This window comes from Emys orbicularis, chromosome 20 (genome assembly GCF_028017835.1).
Source record: "Emys orbicularis isolate rEmyOrb1 chromosome 20, rEmyOrb1.hap1, whole genome shotgun sequence".
NCBI lineage: Eukaryota > Metazoa > Chordata > Testudines > Emydidae > Emys > Emys orbicularis.
Window position 1 is genome coordinate 6,259,427 of NC_088702.1, and position 27,134 is coordinate 6,286,560.

At 50.0% G+C, this 27,134-nt stretch overlaps 1 protein-coding gene across 1 annotated transcript in view; it reads left to right on the plus strand.

The window, feature by feature from the left end:
• VPS45 (vacuolar protein sorting 45 homolog) overlaps nt 1-27,134 on the plus strand; it is a 52,461-nt gene that overhangs the window by 23,520 nt on the left and 1,807 nt on the right. The window contains exon 14 of the mRNA XM_065420020.1: nt 7,005-7,136. Within this exon, the coding sequence (XP_065276092.1) occupies nt 7,005-7,136 (132 nt within the window). The remainder of the gene's footprint in view (nt 1-7,004; nt 7,137-27,134) is intronic.

Below are 27,134 nucleotides of genomic sequence, written 5' to 3' on the forward strand. Positions count from 1 at the left end.
TGATTTCGTTGGGGTTGGCCCTGCTTTGAGCAGGGGGTTGGACTAGATGACGTCCTGAGGTCCCTTCCAACCCTGATCGTCTATGATTTCCCTGCCTGTAGATTGGGGATAATGCCTGGCCTAGCTCACAAGGTGGTTGCGAGGCTTCACTGCAATATTTGAGAGCCTCCCTTGAGAGCCGCTAGCATTGCAAGTGTAAAGTGTGATTATTCCAGCTTTTTGTGCAGCTACTGACAGGTCAGATCTCTGGCCAGTGGAGTCAGGGCTTGCTGGAAGAGTTAGAATTTAGTACCGCTCTTCCCAGGATGGTGCAGTCATGAAGGGGAATGGGGACAGACTGGTGCCACACACAGAGGGACGGATAAACCCAGCTGCACTCCCTCCCTCTCCGGCTGCCCACCTCTGCCTTGGCACTAAGAGAACAAGAGTCCTTGGAACTGCCAGGGAAATGTCTCGAGCGCTCTCTTGATCACACAGCTTCTCTGTGGCCTGCTGGAGTGGCTGAGCAGGGTGAAGGCTTGAAATGACCTGCTCTGTTCTTTGTCAGCCTGGTATTTGCTAGGCCACGTGCTAGGCTGTACTGCACTCAGGAGCTTCTAGAGAGCCTGGATGAGATGTGTAGACCATGCCTCCAGGGTGTTCATCTGCTGAAGTCACCGTGCGCTCTAACCCCATTCCAAGGCATCGGGGCCTTATTTGGAGAGAACCAAAAAGAGCCCAATGGCTAACGCCCTCCTGAGTTGGTTGTTGTTATTTCTGGTGAGAATCTGACCTTGCCCAGTGTGGCTAGTAAGCTGGCTAGTAGTCCTAACAGAAAAAGAATGCGTCTGCCCTTTTAGGGCTGAGCAGGTCCATTGTCAATATGGCCATTAAAGGGAGGTATAGGTTCCAATGATTTAATGACATCTGAGAGGAAGTCATGGCCTTGTGGTTTAAGGCACAGGATTGGGAGGCTGGAGACCTGGTTTCTATTCCCAGCTCTTTGGCCAGTTACTTAGGGAAACTAAAGTATGGAGGGGTTATCTGTAAATCAGAGTTTCTGCTTCTATAATATACTGGTTCAGGGTGTTCAAGCCACTTCTAATGAACGATTTGCTTAGAGGATACGAGCCTGCCATTGCTGCAAGCTTAGAGTTATTCCTTTGGCTCCAATAGTAGACACCTGTGCCTCTGATGCTGAATACCCTAGGTTCACTCCCTGGTGATGAGCTCTGGTGGGTTGGCACAGTGAAGCGCTCGGCGGCCCTCTGGGGAAGGCACTTTACATGCAGAGTGTTGCAACGATCATCACTCCCCTCACACGCTGGATCCTGCCAGCTTTTATCAGCAGCTGCCACATTTTGCGAGCTAATACTTTTTCAACAAATCGGGTGGCTGTTGCAGGGCAGGCTGGGTTAAATTAAAACTGCAAACTGCTTTAGAGCAGAAGGGACACAGACTTCGGGACCGAGGTTCAGTGGGAGGGGAGGACGTGCTCGTTAATTTCTCTGGCTCTAGGAGGTACACCCTGCACGGCTTTCGCTTCCTTCCTTAGCCCCACCATAGGGCGTCGCGATCCAGCTGATACAAGTGAAAACATATTTCAGACCGGAAAGGCGTCCAAATTCCAGCCTGACAGCCAGGGCCATTAACCACTTTATTTCTGAGTGAGAAAAGAATTATGGGCACCAGAGATGAATTGTTTGTCTACGTGCCAGGAAATCTCTGCCTCATGCCAGATGCTCCTTGAAAAATCCAGCAGTGGATTTTGGGGCTTGTGGGAGGGGCTGCTGGAAAGGGAAAGGCATCTGATTGTCCCAGGATGGGGATGAAGGCAGCAGAAATGCAAGATGAGGTCAGAGGGTGGCAGTGTATTTTTCCCCCAGTGCCACTGTGGCATGAGGTTCAGCAGCACTGGCTCGGGGCGGAGCGCCCCCTGGAGATTCATGCACCAATCTCCGGTTCCAGGCCCACCTCGCCTCATGAGGCTGGCTCAGAGCACTAGATGGTCTGGCTGCAGGCACTGATGGGGGAGAATGTACGCCAGTGAGTTTAAGGTGCTGGAGCACTGGAAATCCAGGGCTCAGTGTACAGATGGCCCGGTGGTTGCATTCAGTTCTCTGCTCCTGTCTGACCTGGGGCAAGTTGCTTAGGGTACGTCTACACTTCAAGCTGGGGGTGATTCCTGGCCCAAGGAGACATACGCATGCTAGCTCTGATCAAGTTAGCACACTGAAAATAGACGTGTCGGTGGGGTGGCGGGACAAGCTAGCCACCCCAAGTCCAGTCCCATCCGAGAACCTAGCGATGTACTTGAGCGGCGAGCCCCGGCGGTCCATGCACTCAATCAGACCTAGTGCAGGAATTATAAACACAGCTCACTCTGTCTGTACCACGGGGATCGCAGTCCAGCTCTCCCATAGAGGATAAATATCTTAGATTGTGAGGTACTTAGGTTCCAGGGTCATGGGGGCCACAGACGTACTTTAGATAGATTGATGGAAAATTAATCAGGCCTTAAAATCTATCCTGAAACGTTCCAAAGGAACTGAGAGAGGAGCCACCTTAAACTTATTATAAACTTGACAACATTGATAATACATGTCAGGGAATCCCGTAAAACCCAGCCCAGGGCAAACGGGACTAGACTGTGTTGCTGCTTGTGGTTTCAGCGGACGGCGTTACAGTGATTGACGCGAGTTCAGCTAAAGGGCAGGATGAAACGCTTTGGATTTCACCATCAAAGGGAGGCAACCGCTTGAACGGCAAAGAATTTCTAAAGGCCTCTCTGTGTGAGTGGACGAGTCTTTCCGTAATAAATATTATGCTCTTGTGGGGGAGGAGAAGCTTCTGGTCCAAATTAGCAGCAAGGGGTGGAGGGGAATCTGTGTAAAGCATCGAGCAGGGTTCCAAGCGATTCCACGTAATCTTTCACTTCCAGCTCTCCTTCTCCTGCTGTTTTAAATGTAATTCTCCTCCTATTTACCATACAAATGCAGGCCCATCGACACTACTGCTTGAGTCATGCTAGCTACAGCTCTCCAAAAGCTCATTGTTTGTATTACAGTAGCTCATAGACGCTCTAGCTGAGATCAGGGCCCCATTGTGTTAAACGCTGTACATGCATGTAGTCCGAGACGGTCTGTTCCCCGAAGGGCTCACAGTCTAAATAGACAAGACACACAGGGTGGGAGAAAGGAAGGATGATTATCCCTGTTTTACAGGTGGGGAACTGAGTCAGAGAGAGATGAAGTGACTTGCCCAAGGTCAGAGAGCGTCTGTAGCAGGGCTGCGATCCCACGTGTCCCAGCCCAGCAGCTTACGCACAAGATCATCTTTCCTCTTAAAATGCTTGTCAGGCTCGATTCTGCCACACTTTTGTCTGACAATGGCTGGTCAGCTTACTGTGTTAGCTAGAGCTGCGCTATGGGGTGCCAGTTGCGGTGGCTTCTGTGACCTGGACTCCACTCAAATGAGGATTTGCCCTGTTCAGAATAAGAATATCTCCATGTTTGGAAACCTGGTCAGACCAGGTTTCCATAGAATGGGTAAGGTCCTTTCTTCTCCGCAAATGGGTGGAGACCCACAGACCGGGGAGTACAACTAACCAATGAGACAATCTTAGTCTGTGACAATAGGCAGCGGTCTCAGCACACCAGCAGCCGAACTGTTGTGAAGGTTTTAGCAGGCCCCAGGGCAGAGAGGTTGTAGAAGGAGGGATTTGAAGGCAGATGTTTAGGGGGAGCTCCCTCCTCGCTTGTGTGAAAATTTAACAAGTGGGCAGTAGAGGCCGGCACCATAGCAAATGAGAGATGATAGGTAGGTGGGGGTTGACTCGGACGGGCCAGGTATTCACTTTCAATCAGCTTAGGTTCGTTGCGATAGAGAAGGGGGAGCAGTAGAGGGTTTGAAAGAGGGTTGACACCGTCAAAGTAATTCAGTCCTCACCTCTCCTCCCAAGTTGGTATCAACTGCAGAGCTAAGCAGCCTGACTCTGATCTGCCTCTTCTGGGCCATGATGTTAAGTATGACTAGACCTCCCCGATGTATTTGTAAGACCGCTAGTGCTTTCACTGCAGCTACTGCAGGGGTAGCATGGGCGGAGGAGTGATGTCAGGATGAGCTGCGTTGATACTTTCATATGCATTCTGGGTGCCTCCTTTGCTGGGGTGGTTTTTTAAAAAAAATCTGTTTAGCACCATTGGAAGCGGCCAAGATCTGATTGTCTCTGGACCCAGGGACAAGAACAGCCAATGCCAGACCCCTCTGTCTGGGGCTTCATCTGGGCAGTAAGCCCCCCGCTGCTCCCTCCAGCAAATGCAGTGCCCTGCTGTGCCGGAGCCACTAGGCTGATAGTGTGCGTTCTCGGCCTCGTGCATTGGGATCGACTTCCTGCACAGTAACGTAGCCCTGACTGCTAAGGCAGGCTCGCTGCCTGCCTGGGGCTGCTGTACCTCCCGGGATCTGCGGATCTCAAAGCACTTTATGGTGGTGGTGCATGGAGCCTTGGAAACAAGGGTGACTGTGCGGTGACTAAGCAAATCTGGAGCATGCTGGGATACCGAGTTTCAGGCTGGGCGTTCTGAAGGAGCCAAAGGGAGGTAGTTGGGGATTTGGGGACGTAAATCCCTTAGGCCTTGTGAGCTGGAGCTGCTTGGAGCCCGACCCCGTGGATGAAGTGGGGGTGGGTGGCGCTTGTAATGAAGGGACTGTCGCCCTCTGCTAAATTGCTTATTTTGTTTGCCTGTTGCTTTACTGATCCAGTTACAGTCACTAGTTCAATTTAACAGATGTAATTGGCTGGTTGGGATTTGTGAGACATCACCACTGTGACCCGCATAGCAGATCGGTGTTGTACCTACTTCCCAAAAGAGCCCGGGAGTAACACAGCAGGCCGCTAGCAGACCTGGGAATAGAGCCCGAAGTCCTGACTCCCAGTGTGCTGTATCCTGCAACCACACTTCCAACTCTCTCTAATAAAGTAGGGATTTTATCTATTAACCTTGCAGTCCCACGCGCCCCGCCCCCCCACACCCCTCTTTCAATTATTATAAAGTACATTGTCAACTGGTGCCACTGGCCCCTCTTTCTAGGCATCACAGCAGAACTGGGTCTTGAAGAGGGATTCAGAATTACTCTCCAATACAGCAGACTATGGTTTATTCGATTTCCCCCTCCTCCATCCCCAAAAGAGCTGGGCAAATTTGCATGCAGTTTCCAAAGAGGCATGTCTGAACCCAGCTAAAAGCCATGGCACAGCAGTCTCCATCCTCCAGGGCTGGCTCAGTGACTCGCATCCTTGCTCGTGCGTAGAAATTTTGTCATCTGCTGTAGTGAAACATCTGAACCTGCACAGTCTGAACATGCAGTCGCTGTATATAACCTGCTTATCTTACGGCTGCAGTGCAGAAGATTTCACAGCTTGCTTTTGTTCAAGGGACTCTGTGACTCTTCGGGGAGCGATCGCTGCACAGAATCCTGGCTCGCTGGGAATGTTGTGAATGCCCCGTACGCTGTGCTGCTGAAATCCTGAGAGTTCTCCCACCGTAGAACTGCTCCCGACTGACGGCCCAAAACATCTGCATGATAAATCGCACCGTTGCGTCTGCAGAGCTCAAGTGTGGAACAGCCAGGCTGGCGTGTTCATGTACCTTTTCAGGCCTTTTCTACAAGGGACTCCTCTCTGTTTAAAAACCCTGTCCTTTTGGGAAAGCTACACAGCTGAAGCTAAGCCACTATCAGCTGTTCCAAAGAACAGCAAGAGGAGATTATACACTGACTGCAGATGAAACTTGAGTTGAAGTCGGTTGAATGCCTCAGGAAGCAATTTCTCTGTTTAACGTAACTCGGAGAACCATGTTTTCCCAAGTGCCCTGTAATATTAGGCACCTAAAGTTTTGGCACCCAGGATCTGATTTTCAGATGGGCCAACTACCCGCAGCTTCCAAGAACTTCTAAAAGCTGGCTTGAGTTGCCAGATTCTGGGCACCTTATACTCAAAACTACTTTCTGACAGTTTGGGCCTTGCTTCTGACCAGGAGCTTGCGTGGCCCACGCAGACGAATTGCTGCTATTCCGACTGTTGAAGCAAGCAGCTGTAGTCTAAGAGAATACCTGGCTGCAGAACAGAGATCCAGGTTGAGGGGTTAGAGAGCACAGCAGCAAGGGAACCAGGAGGTTGTGTCAAGACTTAGCTGCCCTGTCGAGAGACACGTTCGGACTCCGCAAGGGACGTTATTGGAGTCGCCCGAGAGGATGCATAGCACCGTATCCTGTGGAACCCGTGCAGTGCACTCCGGGGTTCACAGATCTTTTATACGACAGCAAAGGTGGCTCATGAGCCAGGGCCAACTTCTTGTACCTCTGAGCCAGCTGGGTGACTGGGGGGGGGGGTGAGAAATGGGGTAGGGGGGTGTGAGGAGGAAGAGATTGAGGTGCCGGCTTTCTTGGGGAAGTCAAAATATTCAGGGCCACGTGTCTGTCTCTGCATGTACCCAGGTGAAGGCAGCCCAGCCCTGCGACTTCCCTGCAAAATCCTGTGCTCCTAGGCTCCTTAGGGATTATCATCTCCGAGGTGAACTAGGCTTAATCCCACCAATTCTGTAATGAGCCAGAAAGACTGCAGCTGATTCGAGCCAAAACCAAGACGGGTCGCTGCCCTCATTTGACTCCTAAATTGCTTTTAATTTAACAGCCCCAGCAGGGTCATGCTCATGCATTAAACATTGGTGGATATATCACAGTGGAGCCCGGGGGGAATACAGATCCTGCCTGGGCGTCGCTCGAGGTGCTACTGCTTTTTCAGAACCGTTAGCACATTGTGTACGTGTTTGTTTAAGTGCCACATTATGTGCTACTGCATCATTGCCCCCTCCAGGGCCTTGTACGTCACAGACCTTCGATTATAGGGAAAATCCACTGGCTTGCTCAATCCGTGTCCCTGGCCAGGGCAGTATTTATCCCTAGGCTGTGTTGTCTAATGCTTTGTCCTGCTCCGTTTCAAGAGTGCTCCCTTTTCATTGCAGGCCTCAAGATATTATTGTGTTTATCATTGGAGGAGCAACCTATGAAGAGGCGTTAACGGTGTATAACCTTAACCGCAGCACCCCTGGGGTCCGGATCGTATTGGGCGGGACCACCATCCACAACACGAAAAGGTAACGACGCCCGGAGCCCTGTCCCATGGGTTTGAAAATGGTTGATCTGAGTCTAGATCTGTGACAGAGGAGAATTTCAGCGCCCCAGGGCACAACTAAATAGTTGGATCTCTGGTCTAACCACCCTGCCTGCTAGGTGTCGCCCCAATGCCTTGTTGGCTCTGGGAGAGATTGTCAGGCTGAAGGTTTAAGGAACTTGAAAGTCAAAGATAAAAGTTCTGGGTACAGAGAGGCGTATGTGCATAGTTTCTCCTGCTTTGAATTTGCTGCCCACTGTAGTATGAATGGGAAGGTAAGGGAATGCCCGGAAATCCAGACCACACGCCTGATTCTGCTCTCAGTCGCTCTGGCATAAATCAGCAGTGAATCTGCTGAGGTCAGTTGGGTTCCACTGGTGTAAGTGAGATCGGAAGCAGGCTCTGTGCTTGCAATCTCTGCAGATCTGCGCAGTACCGACTGCTCTTCACATTGCTCTCTTACGAAAGGAGCTTTCATTCCCAACCCACCATGCACCTCAATCTCCTCCCTTAGGAGATGAGTCATTTGTGCAGGCTTGATCCTGCAAGACTTTTGGGTGTGCTGATCACCCTTAATTCTCTTTGCTCCTATGTTGCCGGTGCCGCCCCTGAAACATTCCAAGCAACTAATTTCTTAGTGGGTTTGTGCTGGGCAGTGCCGATGGCATAGCATTTCCACAGCAATGGAAGCAGGTGATCAATCCTAAAATTCCCTGTTAGTTCCTACGAATACCATCTTGCTTTCTCCAGAAAACAACTGGGACTTGTGTGATGTGATCAGCTGATGAAACTTACGAGCCCAGTTTCCAAACATGGGCACCATTTCACAGGCCTATGTGCTGATCAAAGCGTCCAAGTCAGGATTCGGTTATCCTAATAAGGGGGGAAATTAGACCATACATCTGTACCACCTCCTGCCAGGGGGTGGGGGAACAGACGGGAGTACTTCCTTCTCTCCCATGCCAGCTGCTAGCTAAGCAGAGAACCAATAATTCTTTCAATTCTTCCTCCACATCCCTCCAAAGATCCCATTCTCTCCCCTTTCATAATTAAGTCTCCTTGGCCAGTAGCCAATCAGTTGATTGGGAACAGGAGGGTAAAGTTAGAAGGAATGTGACAGGTGACCTGAATCCATCCCATGTGCTCTATCAGAAAATGTGGTGAAATCTAAGAGCTGGGGCAGTCCCTGGAGTTGTCCAACAGCTGCTCTGAACTTAACGGGCCCACTCTGCTCTGTAGGGATGGATGGAGGGGAGGCTTAGACCTCATTAAACGTAAATGCAAACCGTATCATTAAGGTGATGTTACATTTAAACATGCAGGCTGCAATATTCAAAGCTGACTAAGGGCTTTGGGCAAATGGGACTTGTTTAGAATGAATGGGAGTGGAGCGTCCAAATCCCCTAGACAGCTTTGAAAATCTCTGCCTCACATTCTGCAATTCCTGAGTGTTAACGTTCTCATAGACACTCTAACTGGCCTGCGGTGCACGCACCCGCACCCACACCCCAAAGACCCACGTCTGCTCTTGGGTCCAGCCATCCAACCCACAAGGTTGGACGGACTGCTGAAGCCATAAATCTGTCCCAGGTTTGTTCACCAGCTGGACCAAGTTTTCCAAAAAGTTTGTGAGCCTCTGTCACTGTTGGTTCTATTCTGGTCGCGCCTAGATCAGGGCTCCATTGTGCTAAACTCTGTGCAAACACACAGGATGAAACAGTCCCCATCAAGAAGAGCTTGTAGTCTAAATGACATCAAAGCCTGTGGAGGGATCCAGTTGGGTACATTCAATCTCTCTCTCACTCACACTCACACTCACACTCACACTCACACTCACACACACACACACACACACACACACACACACAAAATTTGAGCCCAATAAATATTTAAACTAAATGCCAACTACCCCATCTGACCCTCAAGCTATTAAGTGGACGATTTTCATATAGGCACCATGGCAGAGGTTCATGGCCTTGATTCAGGTTTTTGAATGTGTAATTGGCTTCACTTGGATTTCCTTACGTAAGTTTCACACAGCTTTAGAAGAGAGCCTAATGGGTGGGGGTGGGGGGGTGTACATCCACTTAATGGAGTGTGTTATAAAAAGTTAGACTCCTGATCTTTCTGTTACTAAGCCTGATCGTGATAAACTCAAGGATCTCAATCTATTTAGCTTGACAAAGAGAAGGTGAAGGGGTGACTTGATCCGAGTCTCTAAGTATCAACAGGGGGAACAAATATTTAATAATGGGCTCTTCAATCTGGGAGAGAAAGGTCTGACAAACCAATGGCTGGATGTTGAGGCTAAACAAATTCAGACTGGCAATAAGATGCACGCTTTTAACGGTGAGACTAATTAACCACTGGAACATTTTCCCGAGGGTCGTGGGGATTCTCCATCACTGCCCATTTTCAAATCAAAATTGGATGTTTTTCTAAAAGTTCTGCTCTAGGGATTAATTTGGGGAAGTTCTCTGGCCTGTGCTATACAGGAGCCCAGACTAGATGGCCACCGTGGCCTCAGGATCTGTGCATCTAAGACCGGAGTTCAAATGTAGAGTGTATGTGTAGGCAGAGATAATAAAGTGGCTTGGTTTTTAGGCCATATAGACGCATATTTGCTACTATACCTATTATGCTGGACTTTTAAATGCCTCATTTCTGCACCTCCATCCTAATTCCGTCTCCCGCGAGATATAGTCAGGTTGCACAGCAATAATTTGTATCGTATTGCACGATCCAGTGGCTTTCACCCCCACTCCCACCAAACATATTTTTTCACATATGTGCAGCAGTGTCCACTCTGAAATCTGTTAGTTTTTCCTTCAGTTAATAAAGCCCTCGAATTGGACACCAGTCCAGATGCAAGTGGCTCTTATGAACTGGGCTACAAAGGCAAGTGTGTATTAGCCCACATTGTGACCAAATCCTACCCAAACTAGCTAGCTTTCCAGTCTCATCCCTTCCCCCCTCTCCATTATTAGCCTTTGAGCTAAACGGCATTGCTAGAAACTGAAAGATAAAGTCCTTTGCAGTCCTGCTCACTGCTCCTTGTCCAATAGGCCCTCAGGAAAAAGGGAATTGCTAAAATTGGAAAGATGCACCCGGCCTGAAAAGATGCAACTGCCGTGAAAACATCTGGCTCCATTGCTCCTGAATCACTTTGAAAATCAGTTTCCTGGTGTTCCATTTCCTCTAATTCCCAGCAAGCAGCCGAACGCACATTCCCTCCCAAATGCAAGAGCTTGTGTAAGCCAAGAAACCCCAGGGTGTGGCGCAGAGGCCGGCAATGCACCTGTGGTTGTTTAGATCCATTTCCAAGCTGAATGACCGCTTCCTGCAGGATTGGAAACTGGGTCAAAGCCCTCCCACCTGGTGGCTATTCACCAGGAATGTTTAGAGGCGATAGATGCCATAAGCAGCCTGGGCCCCCAAATTAGAGAAACAAAGTAAAACCCACACCTTATAGATCTCTAGTCTGGAAAAGGAGCCTGAACCTGGAAAATGTTCTCAGCAGTGGCTTGTTTAATATTGAAGCTAACCTAATACTACTGCTTCTATAACCTCATCCATCAGGTCATTTCAGAGTGCTTTACACACCTCGAGGCTGTGATTCTCCCCCAAGAGCCTAAAGGAAGTAGGCACTTAACTCCCATTGGAAAATGTCAGGCTAATTAAATCATACCGCCTCTCCCAGCAGCCTTGGTTCAGGAAAGCATTTAAGCATCTGCTTAAGTTCGTTCCTGCTCAGCCAAGCACTTAGTCACATGCTTAACTTTAAACGTGTGCTGAATTCCCATTGGCTTTGTCGGAGTTAAGCATCTACTTAGCGTGGTGCTGAACAGGGAGCCTTTCCTTACCCGGGGGGGACTCTCTGAAGTAAGTAGTAACTATCCCTGCCTTACAGATGAGAAACGGAGGCACAAAGGAGGGGGGGGTGTTGCCCTAGGCCAATGGCAAGTCAGTATTAAAACCAGGAACAGAACTCCTGGTCTATGACTCTTGGAGGCCTGTGGCTAAGCTCCTCGCTCTAGGAGGTTGGCCGTGGCCTGAGCTTAATCGCCTACATCTATGGCGGTGTCCACGCTGCAGCCTAGGCTAGCTGCCAGAGTACAGCGCCATCTAAGAGCCTGGGTACATACTCGGGCGGCTAGTCCAAGCTGCTCCCAGGGCTGTCGTGCCACTCTTTGTACCGCCCTCGCTCGAGCAGAGCTAGCGCGTGGACTTCTGCCCAAGCTGGAATTATGCCCCGTCTGCAGTGTACACGTACCCCAGGCTGTACTGTAACGCCTTGGTAGCACTAAGATGACAATCCAGAATCCGCATTTTGCAGAGGCCCAGAGGGCTGTCCTGCCAAGTGCCATCATTGCTGTTGATATAAGCATGGGGAGAAAGGGCGGGGTGGGGGGGCAGGGCAGATACAGTTACCAGAGAAGACTGGGCAGGGGGGCGGTGGCTTCTATTTCAGAGATGTGAAACTTTAGCCTTTCCAGCTAGTGAGTTAGTCCTGGCACATCCCTCACTGCACATCTTCCCCTCACTACTGGCATACTTGGCCATGCGCCGCCTACAGTTGAATCCCTCCTTTCTAATGACCCTGAAACAGAAGCCGTGAGAAGGGTTGGAGGAGGCTGGAGGGTGCTCCCCAGCTTGGAGAACCTGCATAACCTGGACGATGGCACAGCACAGTTAAAAGGACATTGTCTATCTAAGGTCCTTGTCTGGCCCTGTCACCGTTGTATCTGAGCGCCTCCCCATCTTTCATGTATTTATCCTGCGCACCCCTGTGAGGCAGGACAGTGCTGTTATCCCTGTTGTACAGATGGGAAACTGAGGCACGGAGAGGTTTAAGAGGCTTGCCCAAGGTCACCCAGGAAGTCTGTGGCAGAGCTGGGAATTGAGCAGAATTCCCCCCCCCCCCCCAACCACTGGACCATCCTTCCTGTCATGCCTCCACTTGCAGGTGATGGGTCCAAAATATGATCCCAGGCCTTGCCCCTGAGGATGACAGAGTCCCCTCTCCCCCTTTCCCCCCCCCAGCAACTCGGCTACAATCCACGGTGCACTTTAGAACAAGGGACTATGTTTTGGACCCGTCGCTCTTGAATTTTAGATTCTTCGTTCTTGTACCACTATCGCTTTGCACTCGCACAGGGCCATTCAGCCAGCGTGCTCAATGCACACGGCAGATATTTGTTTTTGTAGGACCTGCCTCGAGGTCCTGTCCCCACTTCCGTTTGAATCCTGTACCAGCTCTTAATTGCTGTTTCCGAAACGGTCCTGAAAATCTTGTGTTACATTTGCAGCTAATCCATGTCTAGATGCACCCGTCGCTGACACCTGTTGTCAGCGAGAGGTGATTTTTGTCAGTAGAGACCAGGCTCAGTGTTGAACAGCTCTAAGGGCGCCATAATCCCGGAACCCCCAATTTGTGTCACTTGAAATTTTGGGGAAAGCTTCTGCCTCATCCCCAGGTCCAGTCTCCCCATTCTGAGACTGATCAGATGTTTTGGTGAATGGCAAAATTAGCCTTATAACAAAAGCCCCATTGCAAATCTTGATGGCTTGACCGCCTTTGCGCCGTAATGAAATACGGAGCAATGGCAGAGCGTAACCGATAGCCGAGATCTCCTGACGGGTATAACTTTCACCCAGTATTGAAGGCTGAGCCCTGCCTTGAAAGAGGATCTGTGTAACTGATTCACCAGTGAACTAAACTACATGTACAGTGTAACACTTGGAGACAACGCGGATTGGAAAGGCTCTGCAAAGTCGTTGCAATACCATTAACACGCTCTGCTGAACAGCTCCGCATCTCCTAGTTGTGTCCCTAGAGCAGAGGGGCAGCAGGGTTCTTTAACCAGGTTTTCCTGTCTGTTTGACGGTAGGCTTAAAGTTTCAATGGCTCAGCGAGGGAACTTCTCCAGATGTTTCCTCCCAGAGGCTCTTTACTGTCTCCCTTCTAGCAATTTAGGTGGCTGTGACCCCGGACCCTACCCCACCAGAGCCCATAACCCCAAGTTGAGAACCGCTGACCTACTTGGTTTTGAAAATGTCACCCCTTCATTTTTAGTACTCGCTGCATGATTCTGCATCTGGGGGTTGGGGAGCAGGCAGGGAGAGAGTGTGCGTGTGTGTGTGTGTGTCGCGATGGCACACACATAGGCAGGGTCCCTGGTTGTGAGGATAAGGAGCTTCTGTTTGATACAGATCAAAGTCCGCCAAGGGCTTGGAGGAGTGGGGTGACGTGGTTGGGCTAGAGAGGACTTTGGCAGCAGTGTATTGATTAGGCGAGAGGAGGGCAGAAGAGGTCACATGGTCCAATGGATAAGGCACTGGACTGGGAATCAGGAGATATGGGTTCCATTCCCACCTCTGCCATTAATCTGTTGTGTGACCTTAGGCAAGTCATTTGCCCTGTCTGTGCCTCCGTTTCCTTTCCCACCCTTGGTCTGTTTAGGGTATGTCTACACCATACAAGCTGCCCAGAACCCAGAGTTTGTACTTGCATTGCTAGCCCATGCTTCAGCTGTTCCACTGCATCTAAACTGCTTTTTTTCAGCTGTGCTAGTGCAGCTCTGGCTACCTGTGCTGCAGTCACACTTCAGATGGCAGTGCAGACGCACCCTTAGATCGGTACCGTCTCCGATTCTGTCTGGGCCTTGCTCAGTGGGTTCCCGATTCTGGTTGGGACTTCTAGGCACTAGCGTGATTCAGTTAATCATGGAGCAGTCTTGCTAAGAGATGACCTATATTAGCCATAGCGATGGTGTTAGAATTACCAGGGCCCTGCGAGGAAGGTAAACCACAGAGATGAAAAAGCTTCTCTTAGGGATTTATACCACTGCCCATCACTATAGTATCTAAGCACACTCTCTATCTGGGTGTCCCCAGGGTGCACGCCAGATATTAAACTGATCTAGCATTTGGCCTTCGCTGAAGGGTCAAGAAGAAGGAATTTGTCAGTGAAAATGCCACACCGGGATATAGACAGTGGTTCTCTGCTCTGATCACCCGAGAGGATGCCAGAATGCTGATTGTTCTTGTAGCTCCAGGCAAAGTGCTGCTAGTTTTTGTAAATCAGCTGGCACGTTGTCTTTTTGGTACGGGATCCCAGAAGCCGAGTGCTGGAGCCACCCTTACAGTGCTTAGATTCCTGCTGTACCGAGTAATGTCAGCTAGTTAGGCCTTCTCCCCTGACCGCCGCTTGGCACCGTCTCTGAATTATTTACAGAAAAGGTAGGATGCAGTAACACCATTTGCATTTCAGAGGAGAGAAAAAAGATGGATGTCGTGTTATCGCAGGCTCCTGCCCACACATCTCTGGATGGGGATTAGCAGGGATCCTCGTCTAAAAAGGACATGAATTCGATTATTTTATTTTGCACTTTTTCACCCACTGGGTGAGGCAAGCATCCGCGTAATGCTGATGAAATCAAGGAAGGTCAAGTATCAGAAGCTGTAGGATATAGAGAGGGGCAAAGTGACCTGAGCAGAGCCCAGGTCTCCCGATTCCTAGTCTAGCAGTGTAGCCTCTGGACCGTGCCTTTGCTGCTGCAGGCTTTGTCCAGGGAGTTGAAAAGGCCTGTGATTCTGACCTGCAGAGCACTGGGGTACAGTCGTGTCTGGGCAAAATGTCAGGACTTTTCTTATTAAAAATCTGCACGAGATTGCTGAAGTGCGGCATGTGGTCAACTGTCCTACACGGATGGGAGAGCTGGAGGCTTACAAAGGACACGGATAAGACTCCAAGCACAATTACTCGAGACCCTGGGTAAGAGAATAACGTCTTTCTGTGGACGCGTAGCTTGCTGATAGCAAAGCGACTCACTTCCGGCACTCCTACGATCAGGCAAGATCGCAGGCAAAATAGGAAGAGGAGAAAAGCCAGTTACGTTGGAAATACCGTCAGCTGGACCAGTCCCCAAAGGAGAGCGGACGTTTTACAACTCCTGTTCTGCAGGGAAAGAGGTGGATGACAAGCTCTGCACTGGAGCTGTGACGTGACGAAGAAAATACAGTTTTAATTAAAATCTGAGGCTTAGATGTAAAAGTAAAGGGAAGTGGCTGTGGCAACATGACCATCAAATACACAAAGGTCTGGTTTTCCACTTCTCTTGTGCCCTATAGAGTCATTCACACCTGTGTATGGTGGGTGTAAAATGAAACCAGATCAGAGTAGCAGCATCCTACACCCCCTCTGCACTCACTCTTCGTTGGTGTAAATTATGACACAAGGTGCAAGGCACAGAAGGGTCCAACCCATAGTGTATGAACTTGAGTGCCGTAGACAGCTCAGACATCTTTCCCAAGCCCCTTTTCCTCTGCAGGTCACTGGTTCAGATCCATCCCGGATTGGTAGGGATTGAAAGTTCTCTCTCTGATGGTTCTTTGGTGTCACATAGACAAAAGGAGTTGGTGTCTCAGACCAGTTCCCAGGGGCCAGGCTTTCCTCTCCCAAAAAGCCAGCCGCTTCAGAGCTGGCACCAACTGGCTCCCTCTGGGCATTCTCAGAAGATGAGGCCATGGCTGAGTGATGGAACAACGCCTGCCAGATAAGGTATTGAAAAGATTGAGCAGTGACTCCATTAGAATATAAGGACCTTCACAGGGAGAAAGTACCAGGTACTAACGGGCTCTTTAATCCAGCGGAGAAAGGCAGAGCAAGACCCCTGGGCAGGAGCTGACACCAGACAAATTCAAATTAGAAATAAGGCACAAATCGTTATCAGCAAGGGAGAGTCACTGTTGGAACAAACTGCCAAAGAAAGCGGTGGCTTCTCCAGCTCTTGATGTCTTCAAATCAAGACTGGGCGTGTTGCTGGCAGCTGCTTTAGCCAAACAAGTTACTGGGCTCAGTCCAGGGGTAAGTGGGAAGCATTCTCTGGTCTGGGTTTATACAGAAGGTCAGACGAGACGGTCCCTTTAGACCTTACAGTCTATGAATTTCTGGGTAGTTACAGCATGTCTGCAAGCGCCGTGATACAGGATGAGGCCACAGGGAGAACGTCTGTAACAACGTGAGCAATGCATTGAAAGGAGCTGACTGACAGGGTATCCCGTCGTTTTGCATTTGGCTGTGATCTCTGGTCTTATAAACCATTCAGGGCTGGGCGTGGGCCAGTACTTGGATGGGAGAGCTCCGAGGGGAAAATCCGACACGCTACAGGGAGAGGGTCAGGTAGCACAGCAGGAGGTATTCTTCCCCATGTTCGTGCTGAACCAATGTTCCCCCCATGGTGCTAGGAGAAGCTGTATTGCTGGAGGTGAGAGATCAAATGGAGGGTCTGACACCTTGAGACAATTCAGCGAATCCCAGTGTTGCAGCTAAATTTCAATTTGGCTAACGCTGTATACTCCTTCCCACCTGAAATTCCTCCTGCAATCTCTATTGGGTACGTCATTTTTCTTGTTGCCGTCCATTGAAAGCAACTGCTGCGTTCCACCCCAGAGGTGATTTGCCTTTGGACAATAGACTCAGTAATTCCTTTAGTGCCTTACAAACTTCAGGAGCCTTTCAGACAAAAGGCACCATGGCAATGTAAGATTATTTACTAATGGACTTCATATATTAAATCTGGCGAGACCTGGTAAATTTCCTGAGCATTATTGACCCTGCAAGAACAGAACCCTAAAGCCATGTCGTCCTATGGCACCACAGCGGCTCCATTCTAAAGAGTCTGGGGGATTTGTTAATGATTTTTTCCGGAGAAAAGGGCAAACGGTTCTAATTTCAGATCCTTTTGGATTCATCGCTTTTTTTGTGTAAATATTTGCAACTTACTTAGAAATCCCAGGATGTGAGGTTTGTAGATTGGTTTATTTTTATGGCCAGAAGAGAACCTCTAATCTTCTTGTCTGACCTCCTGCGTAACCCAGGCCAGAGACTTTCCTCCAGTTACTGTCCTGAGCCCAAACTTCAAACAAGGCAGATTTCTCATTATTAATTATTGAGGGAATCAGACACGTATCTATCCCCTGGGGATATCTGTGCACTAGACCGGTGGTTCTCAACCAGGGGTCCGGGGCCCCCTGGGGGGCCGTGAGCAGGTTTCAGGGGGGCTGGTATTAGACTTGCTGGCGCCCAGGATAGAAAGCTGAAGCCGGCCCTGGCTTTTATATGCAGAAAAACAGTTGTTGTGACACAGGTGGGCCTGGGAGTTTTTACAGCATGTTGGGGGGGAGGAGGGGGGCTCAGAAAGAAAAAGGTTGAGAACCCCTGACCTAGACAATTCCACTTCACCTCCATCTCACTGACTGCACATTAAGAGGATCGAAAGCTGTGCCCGAGCTGGTTAATACAAGGAAGCCTTCCCAGGGTTTTATTGTATTTCCATCACATTCTGACTCCTCTGGTAATCCACTGGCCTCCCTGTAATGAACTATCCGTTATTCCTCCTGGATTAGAGCTGCTATCTCACAATAAACAAGGAGATTTTTATATTAATACTCTGAGCAGCCAGTGTGAGCACGTTAATTCTCTGCTTTCATTGGCCTTACCAGTCCAACTTACACTCTCTGATCAACAGCTGTGTCTATGGGGCAGGGGAAGCCATTCTGCTTTTTTGGTTGTTTTTAACTAAGCAGGAGACAAATGCGCTTTTGGAACTGGTTGTGTTGTTGTGGTGCGTATCTTTGTGATGTTTGTTTAAAATACCCCGCGCATTGTACAATGTATAGGCGTAAGCCGAAGGTATGGGGAATGGCTGCTTTGCAGTGTGGGAGCCTTTATTCTCCTTGGCATTAAGGCCCCTTTGCTCCACTTTGGCAGTGTAAAGGGGCCTTAAAGCGGGCAAAAATCTGTGTGTAACGTAAAGGAACCGTAGTATAAATGAACATCTGGCCGGGCAGAGCTGGGGGGGAGGGGAGTGTGTACACACACACACACACACACACACACACACACACAACTATACTTTGCTCACTTTGTGTATATATCCATACATGCACAGTGAGCAAAGTGTGTGTGTGTGTGTGTGTGTGTGGCAGTGAAGCATGCATGCCAAGGAATTCCATGTAAGTAAATTACACTTCAAAAATGTGACAAGTTCCACTAATCGAGTCCATCCTTGCAAATGAATGAAATGCCCGTGATTCTACAAGGAACAGGGGGGTTGTTTGCTAGAATATTACCAACCTGGAGGCCCTCGGGCCTTAATGATACTAAAACTGCAGATAAAATCTTCTAACTTTAGTGGGAGCTAGGCTCCTAAAAATCTATCCCTTAAGGCCTGATCCAAAGCCTGCTGAAATCCATAGGACCCCTCTCCACTTCAGCAGGGTTTGAATCCAGGGGCCACGGGGCCTGATCCTGTGAAGTACTTAGTGCTCCTAAGAGAGGCTGAGTGTTAAGAGGCATTGAAGGAGCTGGCTGCTGCACAGGATTGAGCCCCGAGTATCCCTGTATCCTGCACAGTCTGTTCGCAGCAAATGTCATTTTGCAGCAGCTTTAAGATTTGCTCTGCCATCCCTGTGCTCGCCCTTGCTGGCAAAGCGCTGGGTCGGGTTTCTCCAGCCCCCTGCCCTTTCTTTTAAAACATTTGCAACATTAGCCGCATTAGTGTTGTAGCAACAGCTCCTCTGTAGAGCCTGGAGCTATTTAAACATTAAAGCGTCGGCTTGGATTAGGCCTGAGCGCACATAGAGAGAGCGGTAACTTAGCTCTGAATAGGGAGCGTTCCCATTTAAAATTTAATTGGGACCTTTCAGGACATCTGTTCCTCCATGTGACTGTCCTCCACTGGGACAGCACATGGGCTTGGCCCAGGCTCCTTCCATTGGTAAATGACCAGCGTCGTACTTCTTTTGTGTGGAATTCGACACTCTGCCTACAACGGATTTGAAATTCAAGCTTGGGCTTGACAGAATCCCCCTGCATCCCAGCGCCTTAGTCACTGGTCAAGGCCTTATCTATGAAGTTCAACGAAAGCAGACTTTTCTCTTTGGGCGGTTTGCCCGGAGCGGTTCTGACTCCAGCAGCAGGTGCCAGTAGCGTTTCTCCAGGGCGAGAACCGTTCACAGCTTTAGTTTCCGCTGATATCCAGTAGCGCAGGGCCAGCTTCTAGGGCCAGACTGCAGCTTCTTCCAACCCGGCGGGTTTGTCTCCATCCCTTCCTCTGCCCGCCTCGCTGCTTCACGTGTTCCTCTCCCGAACGATAGATCGGGAGCGCTCTGTACGTATCACAGGGTGTGTCGCTTGGCGGGGGGTTCGAAGTGCTGCCAGGCCTGTGGTGGGTTTTTTTTTTTTTTTTTTTATACTGGGATGCCGCAAAATAATAACAGCTGATTTTTTTTTTATTATTATTATTATTATTATTTTGGAATTGCCTTAATGAAGAAGTGCCCCATATTCCCATGGGAGGGGCATCGCTTCGCATCTGATCAGCGTCTTTGAGATATGCAGATCTTACCATAGTGTCCGAGAGATGTGGACACATGCCCAATTTATGAGCGTAACCATAGCACTGAACTCTAAGGGGTAACTCCTGGCTTGGCCTCTGCAGCTCTGCATAGCCAGAAAGCCATAGCTGGGAGGCGACACTAGAAGATGTCTTGCCCTGCAGAGATGCCAATGGCTGGGCCACACGAGAGCTCTGCTGTATGTTGCATCAGGGGCTGTGCGCATAGATCAGCTGGGCAGGGACATAGCCACATCTAGGGGTGTGAGTTTTGCAGAGGACTCATTCTTTGTGGTCTAGCGTTTAGAGCAGAGGTCTGGAAGCCTAGGGGCTCGGCTCTGTTCGGGTACTCGCAGCGCACTCCTCGCTGTAGTATCTTGAGGGTTGTGTCGCTGCCTTATTTTGTGACCTGGCTTGTGTCCGTGCTCACCACCTTGGCAAGTCATCGGCACAAGTCTAAAAGGAGGGGGCCTGATTCTTGATTGCACTAAGGCCTGGTTATATCGCTCTGGTGGAAATGAGAATTCAACCCGATGTGTGACCTTCAGACTATCTGAGCATAACTAGGGCAGATGGTGCAGTGGTTGGAGCTCCAACTCCCAAGCTAGGAGATGCATGTTCCAGTCCCTGCTCTGTCACAGACTTCCCATGTGACCTTGGAGGAGTCGCTTTTGTCTCTGTGCCTCAGTTTCCCCACCTGTACAATGGGGGGTAATAGCACTGCCCTGCTGCAGATCCCCTTGACTTCATCTGGAGTCATGCATGCCCAGTTTCCTTCCATGTAGAAGGACCAATCAGTTGCACACATACAAAATGGGAAATGACTGCCTCGGAAGGAGAACTGCAGCAGGGATCTGGGGGTCATAGTGGATCACAAGCTAAATGAGTCACCAGTGCAACGCTGTTGCAAAAAAAGCAAACATCGTTCTGGGATGTATTAGCAGGACTGTTGTAAGCAAGACACGAGAAGTAATTCTTCCACTCTACTCCGCGCTGATTAGGCCTCAACTGGAGTATTGTGGCACCCAGAACTGGACACATTTCAGAAAGGATGTGGACAAACTGGAGAGAGTCCAGAGAAGAGCAACAAAAATTATTTAAAGGTCTAGAAAACATGACCTAGGAGGGAAGATTGGAAAAATTGGGTTTGTTTAGTCTGGAAAAGAGAAGACTGAGAGGGGGACCTGGTAACAGTTTTCAACTATGTAAAAGGTTGTACAAGGAGGAGAAAGAAAATGTATTTTTTCTTAACCTCTGAGGATAGGACAAGAAGCAATGGGCTTAAATTGCAATAAGGGAGGTTTAGGTTGGACATTAGGAAAAACTTCCTAACTGTCAGGGCGGTTAAGCACTGGAATAAATTGCCTAGGGAGGTTGTGGAATCTCCATCATTGGAGATTTTTAAGAGCAGGTCAGACAAACACCTGTCAGGGATGGTCTAGATAATACTCAGTCCTGCCATGAGTGCAGGGGACTGGACTAGATGACCTCTCGCGGTCCCTTCCAGTTCTGTGATTCTAGTGCAAACCAGGTCTTTACCCTCTCTGTGCCTCAGTTAACCTGCCTGTAAACAGAGTATCGTATTCACTCATCTCCCTACAAAGCTGAAAATTCATGACTGTAAAATGCTTTCAGAGCCTCTGATGGAAAACACTAGCAGGGTATAAATACCTGTTAAGGAATTTTCCATGTCTTTATAATAAAATCAGACGGGCTACCTCCCTTGTTTTTAAATTAGAGCTGGCAGATCTGCTTAAAAATACCCTTGTTATGACTTATCAAAAAGGTAAAAGGGCCTTTGTGGCCATGTTCTGTGTGTGAAGAACACCAGGCAGTGACTCACCGTAAAGATAGACCTGGTGTATGGGGGACGACCTGCCACATCTGTCCACTTAATGAAATTCTTTTATAGCAGGCCTACATTGAAGATTAGGTGCAAGGCAATTTTGCTGCATCTACCCGTTGGTGGAACCACTTGCTAAATATAAACCTCTGACTCGAGCTCCCATCTGCTTCTTTCTTTAGCATAATGAACAGTAATGGAAGGGCTGAAAAGCTTGGGGTATTAATGGCAGATCCTCTTTTTATATATATATACATAATTTAGTCTTTTTTTTTAATTTAATTTTATTTACTGTGCAGGCAAATGTCCCTGCCTGGCATGGTTCCAGTCCTGAATTTCGATCTTAACAATCTTTGCAGTTGCCTGCATGATTCGGGGCGAATCCGTTCAACAGAATAAGTCTAGAGCTGTCATGAAAATGTCTTGGGCTTTATCTACTGCTTCCCATCCTGAAGGATTCTAAAACTGTATCTATATCATGTACACAAGAGTCCTTCGCTCGTCACTGAAAGGCAGCCACCTCTGGGGTGGAACATGGCAGCTGTTTAACAGCCACCTGCAATGCTGTTCAACAGTGTTGGGCGTGGAGTGAAATGTGGTATGCTATTGAAATGGGGGAGAAGTCCAATAGAATGGAGTTCCCTGACATGGAATTTGGCCAGGATTCCGGAGTCTAATGTCCTGTCTCATACTGAAATTCCCTGGAATTGTTCCCATCTATGTGCCAATGGCTTTACCTCATTTCCAAAAATCTGCATCTCCAGCTCCATCGTACCTCTATGCTCAAACGTTGGAGTCCGCACTGACTCCAAAGAGAGCCCCCCCACGACTGACTCCCCCACACCCTGTCCTGCAGCACAGCACCCCCTAATCCCACACTGGGCCACTGGGGTCAGTTCTGACTGGGACGGAAGAGCGCCCCCTACTGAGCCACCTGTTCAATTCAGCCACGGCCACCTGACCAATTTCTCTGCTTGCTTGTTCTGTGCAAACCTGCCCACACCCTGCAGATCTCAGAACTTGCCTGGCACCTGAGGAAGAGGAAACGGCAGCAGGGCAGTTAAAACCCTGGTCTGCCATCACAGTTCCTTCCCCCTCCCTTTCCTTGGGCTGCGGGTAGAGAGAGCCATTTCCCCTCCTTTAACGAAATTCACAGTGCGGGTTGACCCTTTGCTAGGGAGCCAGAAGGCTGTTTTCCAGCACTGGAGAGTTGTGTGCTTTTGACTGGTAGAGTTTCAGGGCCGCCGGAGGTGGCGGGGAAAGAACAGATATTTGGTTAAAAAGAGAGAGAGTGAGTGGTAGGAACATCCGGCTTTGGAGCCAACAGGGTCCAGGGCGCAGGTTAAGCACAACCCTGCTGCGGCTAATCCCAGGGAATGTACAGGGTGACCCATTTACCCAGTTACAGGAATAGCCCTGTTGTTTTCCATGTGCCACTTCCCAGCCAGCGTGTCCGTACTCAGCAGAGCTCCCATAGCTCGAGCTGAGTGGATACAAGAAGTATCTGGTGCTTAATGTGGTTTTTTAACATGCAGCTGGAGGCTGGTTATCCGTGCCAGCTACATGGATGTAGGAGTAAATGTGTGGCTAGGGGTACGTGAACTGGGCAGATCTTTGCCCAGCTCTCTGCTTCCTGATCTTTACCAGGCTTCTGATCTTTATAGATACAGGCGCCTGCTTCTCAGTCCCTTTGTTCCTGTATCTGGGGCTTCACGACTCCTTTGTGCTCCTTGTATTCTTGGTCTGGGCTGAGGCCCACCTGGCCTCCCGTATAAATTGGAGTATGAGTTAGAGCAACCTCAAGGCTGCTCCGAGTTGCTCTGATTCCCCGGGGAAGTGGAGGATAGCTACAGAACACTGCACGGTAGCTGTGCCCCTGATCCACCCTCTGTTGTGGGGGCTGGGAGCAGGACCCTCATCAGCTCCACTCTAATTGGGGAGGGCCACTCCATGGGGAGATTCTCAAGGGGCCAGTTCTGGCCCCTTTTGGCATGAAGGCGCGTTAGCATAGCTGTGAATCCAGCTCCTGGAGATAAAGCTAACGAGCAAGAGTCCCCTTTAAAATGAAAAGCAAGTCATTCCCTGTGGTTTTGTTATGGATTCCATCTGCTGCCTTTAATGCCTAAAAATAAAACGGGGAGGCGGAACTTTACAGCTGCATTCAAAGAACTGAGCGGCCACCGCGTGCGCGGGCCCGGCTCTCCTCGCCGTCAATCGGGACGTTACCCGCTGCAGAATGCAGGGCTTAAAATGGTGCAGGCATTTGCATCTGGTTCGATGCTTGATTTCAAAGCCTCATGATTCACCACCTTGGCAGGCAGCCCCGGATTCTGACGATCTATTTTGGGGGAATAACATTTTACAGGAATTTTTTGTTTTGTTTTTTGTTTTGTTTTGCAGTGTCACCTGATTATTCTTTTTTTTTAAAGGGACTTTAACACTGAAAGTAACTTGATCAGCGCATTGAGGGACTGAATCAACCCAGAGCCTGGTAACGGTGTAGAACATTGCATGCGTAACCATCCTCCATGCAGCCCAGGTCCTGATTAGATCTTACAGGGGGCGTCCCTTTCGTTTTCAAAACTCTTGAGCTGCTTCACAAAGGCTGTGCCGGGCCAGATCCCCAGCTGGTGTAAATGGGCATCGCTCCGTTGGAGTCGCTGGGGCCAGATCCCCAGCTGGTGTCAGTCAGCCCCACTCCATTGGCTTGAGCGGGGCAACACTGATCTACATCAGCTGGGCCTCTGGCCACATCTGTGCTCGTGCAGACATACAGGGCTGAAGGGGTGTGTGTTCCCGGCTCAGCACTTCAACCCAATCATGCAATTCTTCTCCTACCTCCCCTATTTTGGGGACAGTGTCGTCTCAAGATTAGAGCAAGGGACTTGGTCGGCCGGACTCCTGGGTTCTAATCAAACCTCTGCTACTGCCTGCCGTGTGACCTTGGGCAAGTTACTTCTCGGAGTAGCTCAGGTTTCTCCGGTGTAGACCGGGGGCAATGAAAGCCAGCCGACAGTGAGGTGGTGAGTCTGAATGAATTGTCTGTAAAGGGCTTTGAGATGCTTGGCTGGAAGGTGCTGTGTGAACCAAATTAAGTTGCTTGCTTGCCCCGGTGTTAGCGGCTGGTGGGTATTCTCCTTCCTTTGCCATTCCATGACCAGTAGGAGACGGGATCCCATCAGCAGCAGAGTGCTTTCGCATAAGCGTCATGCCATGTCTGCCCTGCAGTTCACACCTGTAAAGTGTGTGGGGGGGGGGGGGAGGGGTTTCGGGTTCCAGAGAGAGCGTAAAAGGGGGCTCTTGGCACTAGACTAGGCCTCAGGAGACCTGGCTTCAGTTCCGGGCTCTGCCACAGACTCCCTGTGACCTTGGCCAAGTCACTTCCCCTCTCTGTGCCTCTGTTCCCCGTCTGTTCAATGGGGAGAACGCGCCTTCCCTGCCTCGTATGGGGGCTGGGAGGATAGTCCTCAATCCAGATGCAACGCGGTGCTATAGTTATTTATATTGGTGTAGTGTCGAGAGACCCCTACTGAGACCAGGGCCACATTGGGCCAGGTGCTGCACAGGGATGGTAACAAAAGATGGGTGGGGAAACTGAGGCACGGAGCAAGGACGTGACTTGCCGAAGGTCATCCAGCAGCTCAGTGGCAGAGCTGGGAACAGAACCCAGGCCTGCTGGGGCGGGGATGCCTGTTTCTTTAATTATGACGGGCTGGGTTAAGTGGAAGCAGAATGCAGGTCTCCTGAGGCCTGGTCCAGTGCCCTCCCCACTGGACCACACTGCCTCTAGATACCGCAGGAGCCAGAAAAAAGCCGACAATGAATCAAAAACAATGCAAGTGGCTTTAGCCCGTTATCCTTTGGGGGTTTGTTTTTCTTGAAGGGATTGAAATAAAGCCCCAACCCGTAAACCACTTTGAGACGTATTTAAACCAATGTGTTCCCAAGGTTTAGCCTCTCGCTCGCGTGCGCTCGTCCGGATTAAGTTTCCCTGTGATTTGTGACAGGTCAGGCTGTCTGACTGGGTCCTTAATGCAGACAGTCTCCGTTTGGCTCTAACAAGCACCCACGTTCCCACATCCCTGCTTCTCCTGCTAACACCCCCACTGCAACCTGCTCTTCCAACTATGCCCTCTCCCAGCTGCTAAGTGACTGCATGCTCCCAACAGGAGCAAACCTTTACACTGGCAGCAGGGGCGCGTTTCGGGGTTTGGATAATCCCAGCCTCTTCGGACCGTCTGATCACAGAAGGGGTGAAACTGCCAACTCCTCGAAGCAGCACCCGGCCCAGTGGGGCCTGATCTCAGCTGGGAGCACAAGGCACTACAGCAAACGCTGCTCAACAGTAACGCCTCGACGTGCTTGATAACCGTGAATTCCGTCTGTACCGCCCTGCCAACGACCAGCTCTCCCGGCGCGTTGCAGGCAGTAAGAGCGGGACTTTTCAAAGTGCTCCGCCTTGCCCCACCTCTGCTCCTGTCCAAACCGACGGGAGTTTTACCCTGGACCTCTACGGGGCCGAGTCGGGCCATTACCAAGCACTTCAGAAAATCCAACTCTGCAACCTGCGAGAGGGGCAGCTTTTATCCCCTGCTGTGCAGTTGGGCAGGTTGAGAGACAGAGGGAGGAAGTCGTGGGCCAAGGGCGTGCGCTAGTCAGGGGCAGGAGTAGAACCAGGGCCGGCTCCAGGGTTTTGGCCGCCCCAAGCAGCCAAAAACAACAACAACAAAAACCCCGCGATCGTGATCTACGGCGGCAATTCAGTGGGAGGTCCTTCGCTCCAAGGCGGAGTGAGGGACCGTCCGCCGAATTGCCACCGAATATCTGGACGGCCGCCCCAAGCACCTGCTTGACAAGCTGGTGCCTGGAGCCGGCCCTGAGTAGAACCCAGGAGTCCTGAACTCACGCGCTATGGGGGAGCTGCCGTCTCCCCAGAAGATTATCATACTAACACGCCACCCCAGCCTTCGCATCACAAGCTCCTTTCACAGAGATTGCTGGGGGGGGGGGGGCGGGCGGGCCAACCACGTGCGTTTCACAGGAGCTGGCCTCTGGCGGGTAGGTTCTCCAAGGAGGGGGTCACTGATTTGCAGACTCTGCTCCGTGTAATTCTTATACCGTCATCGTGATATCTGGGCACGCAGTAATGAGGGTGCGCTCCCTACGCTTTTTGTTTGGCAGGGTTTGGGGAAAGGCTGAAGGCTGTGTTGAGGTGGAAAGCGTTTTGATTTATGGCCGGGTTTGTTAATTACTCATCTGCATGTGATCACTTCATGAGCTTGGCTTAATGGTCCTGAATTCTGGAGGCACTCGGGTGCCTGCTGATGTCTCACTGGCTTCACTGGCACTTCAGCACATGTTTAAAGTTAAGTGTGTACTTAAGTCTGGGGCTTTTTAACATTGCCTAAGAGATTTAGGCACTCAGCTGCCCTTGGAATCTAAACTCCCTTAAGCTCCCCTGCCAATCCCAACCATACCCACTAGGGATAAATTTAAGCACGTGCTTAAACCCTTTGCCAAACTGGGGCCTTCTGTCTAACGGGACTTGCGGTTGAATTAATTATCAGGGCTCCCAAGGAGTCTGGACACGATTTAAATCTAAACCAGTGATCTCTCAATTGAATGCATAGACTTGTGAATGCCCGGGAAGTAAAGAGACCCTTGCATTGTGTCCAAGTCTGGCCGAGTGGCTGGCAAGGGAGCCAAGAAGCAGTGGCCCAGCCAGCCAGAGGGCCCA